The sequence below is a fragment of the Mytilus edulis genome, chromosome 13 (genome assembly GCF_963676685.1).
Source record: "Mytilus edulis chromosome 13, xbMytEdul2.2, whole genome shotgun sequence".
Classification (NCBI taxonomy): Eukaryota; Metazoa; Mollusca; class Bivalvia; order Mytilida; family Mytilidae; genus Mytilus; species Mytilus edulis.
In genome coordinates this window covers 63,388,386-63,395,898 of record NC_092356.1, presented here as the reverse complement: position 1 = coordinate 63,395,898, position 7,513 = coordinate 63,388,386, and the positions used below count along the sequence as shown (strand labels likewise).

Sequence of the window (7,513 nt, the reverse complement as noted above, 5' to 3'; positions counted from 1 at the left end):
TTCAGACTGATACCTTTCTATATGGTATAAGCATACCAGTCTTATTTAGATAGGTTTCATTTTCCTTGTTCCAGGTTTTTGCAAACTTTTTAAAATAATAAATTCTATTTTTATAATAGACTAAATATTTAATTTCACTTTATAATTGTGTCTCTTTAAACTTTAAAATAATATCTATGCATATTAATAGTTTAGAACTGAACTAAGATTTTTTTTCTATCTCTGGATTATGATGTGTACACATCGATGAAGGTTATGAATATGCTGATGTTCAATTAAAAAATCTGGTACAAGGGTAGAATTTGTTGATTTCTAGTTTGAAAGCAATACTTGACATACATTGCTGTATAAAATCTGAAAAACTGCAAAGTCGAAAGAAAAGTGATCCATAATTGTAAAAAATGAAGAAAATCATTTGACAATTTCAAACCAAATGTTTATTCAGATAAAATGTGGGTAAATAATTAACTATCTACACTTAACCCTTTTGGATCTGCCCCTGACAAATTATTTCAGTGTACAAAACGGCATGATTTTCTTATCAGCAGACTCTGAGCATTCCGTAAACATCCTCATATTAACCAAAAAAACGTGAAAGGTTAGTATTGTTTGCAATCTATTATATTGTATTCAAAGCTTAATTGCTTTCTATGTATATTTTTTTGTTTGGTTCATTCCTCAATATACCTTTTCTCCCTCACTGATAACGGCTTTAATGTTTACAACTCAAAAAGAAGATTACTTCCTGCATGGTCTAAAGTCACTCTTGCAAGAGGTTGTCATTTCCGTAATCTAAATTTTATGATTGATGTATACGGGATAAAATATGGTATAATGTTTACAAATCCATAATAGGGTATATAATATAAGATATGGAGCAGTTTAGAGCTTTGACATAGTATAGACATCTGTTTAGTGATGAAGATTCTATGTTGACCTGTATACTATTTTGTTGTTGATTAGTTGCTGTCTATTGATGTATACCCACATGTCCTTTATTCATTTTGTTTTCAAATCTGAATCAATTTGCATGCTTGAGAAATACATATTAAAATTCTGGTAGCTGTAAATTCACCTAAAAAGTTTGATACTAAATAGAAACAAATAAACTGAAGACGGATATTTTTTTTAATTTGGTATACTTCATGGCAAACTAAATAATACATAAAGTCAATCTTTATTTGTCATTAAAAGTTGCAAACTAAAACAAGAGTAAAGCTTAAGCCATCTATAAATTATATGGACATTTTACCATCAACATGTTAAATCTAAGATGTACGAGGACAGATCTGGATAACAAACAATAAAGGGGTATACCATTTCAATATTACAACACTAACTTTTCCTCTTCTAAGCTAGAAAAATCTTTAAGCATACTCTTCACAGACAAAGCTGAGTAACTCTTTAAAAAATAGCATAGAGATATATTCATTTGTTGAATTAAAGTTTATTTTAACACAAAACACACGGAGATTCATCACACAGGGAAAAAAAGATGGTTAAAGGAACATAGGAGAATGTCTTCTGTGTCTCAAGTGCTCAACATCCTGTAAAAATATTAAACATAAACTTAAAACTACTCTACAATAAACATTCATTTTGGTATTGAAAAATGTAAAATAATTGACTGGTTAAAACAATTCCAATTTTCTTTCCCTTGTGTTTTACACGGTTACCTTGCTTGTTTTGTAAATACGTTAGACCTGGCTATTTCTTGTTAGAATTGTTTAACGTTTGTCATTTTAGTGTCTATAACTGTTGCTACAGCTTGCTATTCATTTGGTATGAGTTTTGCTGATTGTTGAAGGCCTATAGTACCTGTGGTTGGTAACTTCTACACCATTAAGACCAGATGATTTAAGATATGATTCTTTAAATCACGTTATTAGTTGATGTATTGTATTTGACTAAACAGAAAGAATGAGTAGGAGAAATATCTGATTATATTTTGTTTATAAATCATAATCCATTTTTGTAACTTGTTTATTTTTAGTGTAGACCTGTCATTTCAATGAAACTTGCTTATACCAACCGCGCAAGCAAGACCCTCAAGGGTAGTTAAGACGCAAGGTTGTCAAAAACCACCCTGGTCTTCGTAATACTTGCATTTTGTTCATGAGGAATTCTCGTAAGTCCAACCTGTTGACAAGGCTTTGGGATATCAAAGACGGTAGTGTTTTTAATACCACTGGTCATTCCCATGTAACCAACATCGACTAATACATTTGGATATGTGACGTGTTCTGATACAGGTACACAGGTGTCTTTTGTGACGGACATAGTTACAGTGGCTCCTTGGAATGTGAACATGTACATGTCCACATCAATTTTCTTGTCATCAAATCCAATAAAGGTCGACTTCAGCAGCTTTGCATCAGCTGGAGAAAAATTATTTAAGTATATATAATAACACATCAAAATCGCTGGGGTAAAATGGATTTAAGTATAGCACATACAAAAATGTGTACATTGTAGAAATGTATTTATGGAGTAGATCTTGCTTGGACAAATGCATCAGACATCTTTCAATCTTATGTGTCTTCCTGAACATGCATGAAATATTTGCCACTGGACTTTGTGCAAACTAACAATCAATCAATCGATGTAAACTAAACTATAGGAATTAACTTTCGAATAAACAAAATAAGACGGAATATAGCGCCTACATATTTGTTGTAGTTGTTGGGTAATTAACATACTGCTATGTACCACTAAGGCAAGATATAATTCTTTGTGATTCTAGTTATAGTTCTGCTGTTTCAGAACTAAAATAGCCACGTAGAAATATATCAAAGCCATTGCAGTAAAACATTTTCAGAGGGTACAATTGTAACCATGTCAAACAAGCCGTAATGTGGTCTGTTTTCTACGCTTTGGTTCGTTTGTTGTCTCTGACACATTCGCCATTTCCATTCTCAATTTAATATGCTGAATATAACGTGCAGCCCCAACAAGTTAAAAGAATTAAAGTAGGACATTAATATGGAGACTGAGTAGCTTACTCTTCAAACATTTTAATCCATAAATAAAGGTTTGGTACCATTAAAACGTTTATTCTCGCTGTAATTGTTTGCACCTGTCCTAAGTAAGGAATCTGATGTTCAGTGGTTGTCTTTTGTTTATGTGGTTCATAAGTGTTTCTCGTTTCTTGTTTTTCTTTATATAGATTAGACCGTTGGTTTTTCCTTTTAAATGGTTTTACACTAGTAATTTTTGGGGCCCTTTATAGCTTGCTGTTCGGTTTGAGCCTAGGCTCCGTGTTGAAGACCACACCTTAACCTATAATGGGTTACTTTTATAAATTGTGACTTGGATGGAGAGTTGTCTCATTGGCTCTCGTACCACATCTTCCTTTATATCTATAGATCGCACTAGTGATATGGTACCACGGGGAAAGATTGTTTCCTTAAGATTCAACATACTTACATGGAATACAATAAAGCATTTCAGTTTTTAAAGGTACAATAACGCACTTTCCATTTGTCACGGTGTACTGCTTGCCCTGTTGTAAAATATGAATTTTAAAATATATCTCAAAGAAATATGGTTAAAAAGTATGACGATTTTATTTATCAATTAACATTAAACAATTCCATAATATTTGCTAATGATTTTCATAAATTCAACTAGAATATATCATGATATGTTGTTTGCGTCGCGTATCGCTTATATAATTAAGTCTAAGTTCATGCAATTATAATCTTTCTGATATATAAGATTACCGAATAGACGTTGCTTAACTTGGATCTTAGTTATTCGAAATCTGTACTTGGTCTAGAAGGACACTAACGCACCCGTTTCATACATACCATTAACTATAAAAGACTAACGGACATTGCATAAAAATAAAAAGATGGTGTGGATTGGCAATGAGACAACTTTTGTATTTACTCAGTCCACCAGAGCCATATCCACACAGTTTTGTTCTTCAATTTGTTACATGCATGTGGCTTTCTCTAAGGATTTTTATGTCCATTTTTTTAAATTGTTTACAAGCTCATTTAATCATCGTTTAATATGTTTGTCGTGTACCAGCAGAAACATAAGAAAAAAAAAACCGATAGACTATAGAAGAATCAACATGTCAAATTTTATATAATAACAAAGCCACGATCTATATCTTACTATTTGTACTTACCGCCGCATAATCATCGATTTGATGAGTTTGAAATTTGATTCCATTAGTTACTCCCTCCCCTAGAGTGGACTGTCTTTTCCCTTTTACATCATATGCAAGTAGAAACATGGCCTGAAAATTACAAATTAGTGAATATTATAATGATATGTATAACACAACTCTTAATACTAATTGACGCACGTTAAGTAAACGTCAAGCAAAATAGTGAACTTAGACATATATAAAAATGTCACAGCGAAAGATGTGCTGTGATTGCCAATGAGACAACTTTCCACCAGATTCCAAATGACGACGTTACAGTTAGCAACTATATGTCACACGTGCACAGGCAGGTTTAAAAAGAGGGGGGGGGGGGCTTTGTGCGAAAAATTTGGTTGATTATATCGAATCATCAAAGCATGACTGAAGCGGGTCCCCTCTTAGGAAGTCAGTGGGCCTACACTTATGAAAATTTCTGGATTCGCCGCTGTTTTGAAATTTCCATTCTGAGGGTTAGTGGAATTTAGACAGATTAATTAGAAACAATAATACTCGTGTTTGGGTAAAACAATAGAGACGTGTATCCCAAGATATATTTTAAGTTATTTATTTACGATAATTTTTTTTATTTTCTATATTTAGTTAAACATGCACTCTTGTATCGCCGCACAATAGTGTAAATTCCAATGTGTTGAAGATAAATTTCGCGAAATGGATTTTCCAAAGAAACAAGTCATATATATCTTTACCTTATCCCACCTGTATAAATGCAACGGTGCTAATGAAATTTTATTTGTTTAGAATAAAGTAAGTAAGTAAGTAAATTATTTATTATAGTGACATGTGTAAATATGTACAGATTATAAAAATACAATATATGATAAATATTAATACACCCGGCCCAATGGACCTACAAGTCACCTCAAATGAAATTAAGTAATTTCAAAACAATATATCACGTTCTTCAAAATAACAAATTATTCATGAAATTATCTTTTTGTTGACGAAAGTTAACCTTTAATTAATTTTAAAATAAAAATATATAGATATTAAGCTATTTGTAAACAAAATTTCGTCTATTAGAATATGCCTGTACAATGTATTTGGCTAGTTTTCGAGTATGGCTAATATTCAAAAAAATAAGTTTTTCAATAATGTCCCAAAAAGAGGGGGTATGCCACAACTACCTGTGTATAAGGAACGTACCTCTGTTCGGAAACCCTTATCCTTGACTTGGTATCCGCTTGAGAAACCTAATATCCCTTCCATTTGTGTTGGTAAACAACATGTTGATGTCTGTGTTGGAGTTGTTGTGAAAACAAGCAAACCTAGGAGTACACTCAACATGTTAACCATCTTGTGTATTGCCAGATTAATGAATCGACCCGGTTTATCTTTTCCTGGTTCTATTTTTAGAAATGCAGGTAAATGTCTTATGATTAGTCACATGGTGTTAGTTCCAGGTGAGTAACAATATTCAATACAAGAGCATCCTATTTTTTCAACCGTTAGCATTTTGTACTGCATGCTACTTCTTTTGTAAATTGAAAACAAAATTAAAATATTTTTACTTAACCAAATACAGTGTATGTAAAGTGCGGATCCTAAAATATCATTTTTACTGTATATGCCATAAATGTCTAATGTAGAATGATAAATAAACAGACGAACTTTTTTTTACTTTCGAAGAAAATGAAGAAAATTAGTTAAAATGTATATGTTCAGAAATACATAATACTAATAAAACAAAGTAAGAGATGCGAGCGGGGTTTTATCGCGCCTAAAGCCATCCAGCTTTGAAATATATACCAAAATAGGTGAATATTTATGACATTTCACGAACAGATCGTGCAGGTGCTTTATAACTAACAGGTAAGATGTTGTTGCAGTACAAAATATTCATTTTAATACAATTAATAAAGTTGTATAACGTAGAATATGTTTTGTCATTCAGTTTCTTCATATTTAACTAAATTCCACTATGATGATTTCGTAATGCTAGTCATGTTTACTGTCGAATAATGATACTATTCTTTCATTTTTACTGTGGAGCGAATCATTAGTACTGTATATGCGGTGCATTTTCACTGTATAATTTTTATTTTTTTTTTTATCTATTACAGCTCATTTCTTTAAGCATGTAGAGCAAGACTTTAGTTGACTTGCTTGTTTTTCTTTTATTGGATAATCGTTATGATAACACCCAATTTAATTCAAATATTAAAAATACAGGTTAAACTATCATATGCCTAATCCTATTGTTTAAAAATGTCAATCTTATTTACAAAGTTTGTATAAACAATTAAACAAACAAAGCAAGCAAGCCAACCAAAGTTTTGCTTTGCATGCATTATGAAATTAGCTGTAAGGCCTTAATTTAGCCGACTTGCTCAAACAATAGATAAAGTAAGAGAAAGATTTGATAAAATTTAACTTACGGAGGAAAGTTTGGTTTTAAAACACTCTAATAAATTCAATAGAAATAACATTTATTTCAAATGTATTCCATTTAGTTTCTTATAAAGCGTATAGGGATCTTTATCCTTATTTATTTTTATCCATTTCCATGACACTTCACCACTAATTACGTACATCTTGATATAGATTGAATCTTTGTTTTCCCGTTTAAAAGGTTTTACACTGGAGCCATTTATAACTTGCTGTTCGGTGTGAGCCAAGACTCCATGTTGAAGACCGTATGTTTACGTATAATGGTCTACTTTTATAAATTGTGACTCGGATGGAGAGTTGTCTCATTGTCACATACGACATCTATATATGGCTCAAAAATGAAACGAGACGGGATAAAAAGGTATAAAAAAATCCACACTACTTTTTTAATATATGTATAATGGGCTTAATATGATTCAGAATAGAAAAAAATAGTGGGTCGCATTTGGGTATAAGCGTGACGCCGGATTGCCGATTTTTTGCAAGCGTGACAGGTGAAAGTCAAATGATTGTGTCGTGAAAAACGAGAAATGAAGTCTAGCGGGACACAGGAATCTGACAAAACAATAAGCGGAATACGGGAATCTGCCAAAACAGTAAGCGGGATCCGGGATCAGAACCCCCCCCCCCCCCTTCCAATGAGACCCCCAGAATAAGATATTTGTGTATATCAATCCTATTGTTACAGTCATGCCTTCATTAACAAATGTATCCGATGCATGCATTTTTTTTATATTTTTGGTCCCTTTTTCAATTTTGAGGGGTCCAAATTTAAAGACAAAAGTCCTTTAATATAGATATTTGGGATTCGTTGAATCTAACCGTGTATCTAGTATGGGGATTTTTTGTCTAGTTGCTGAAACAGCCCACATAGAGTTCCAAAGGGTCTAAAATCAACAAAAATGAATTGTAGCAATCATTTCGTGTACAATTCAATAACCCAAA

The 7,513-nt window shown here is 32.2% G+C and overlaps 1 protein-coding gene across 1 annotated transcript; it reads right to left on the bottom strand.

Annotated features, from left to right (window-relative positions):
• Window positions 1–1,110: 1,110 nt before the first annotated feature.
• On the bottom strand, window positions 1,111–5,678 carry LOC139499908 (ependymin-related protein 1-like). Its single transcript, XM_071288540.1, has 5 exons — window positions 5,324–5,678; window positions 4,139–4,249; window positions 3,427–3,502; window positions 2,107–2,378; window positions 1,111–1,547 (listed from the first exon to the last, which is right to left on the bottom strand). Exons 1-5 carry the CDS (start codon window positions 5,471–5,473, stop codon window positions 1,500–1,502), a joined length of 657 nt encoding a protein of 218 aa, XP_071144641.1. The 5' UTR covers window positions 5,474–5,678; the 3' UTR covers window positions 1,111–1,499.
• Between the last annotated feature and the right edge of the window lie 1,835 nt (window positions 5,679–7,513).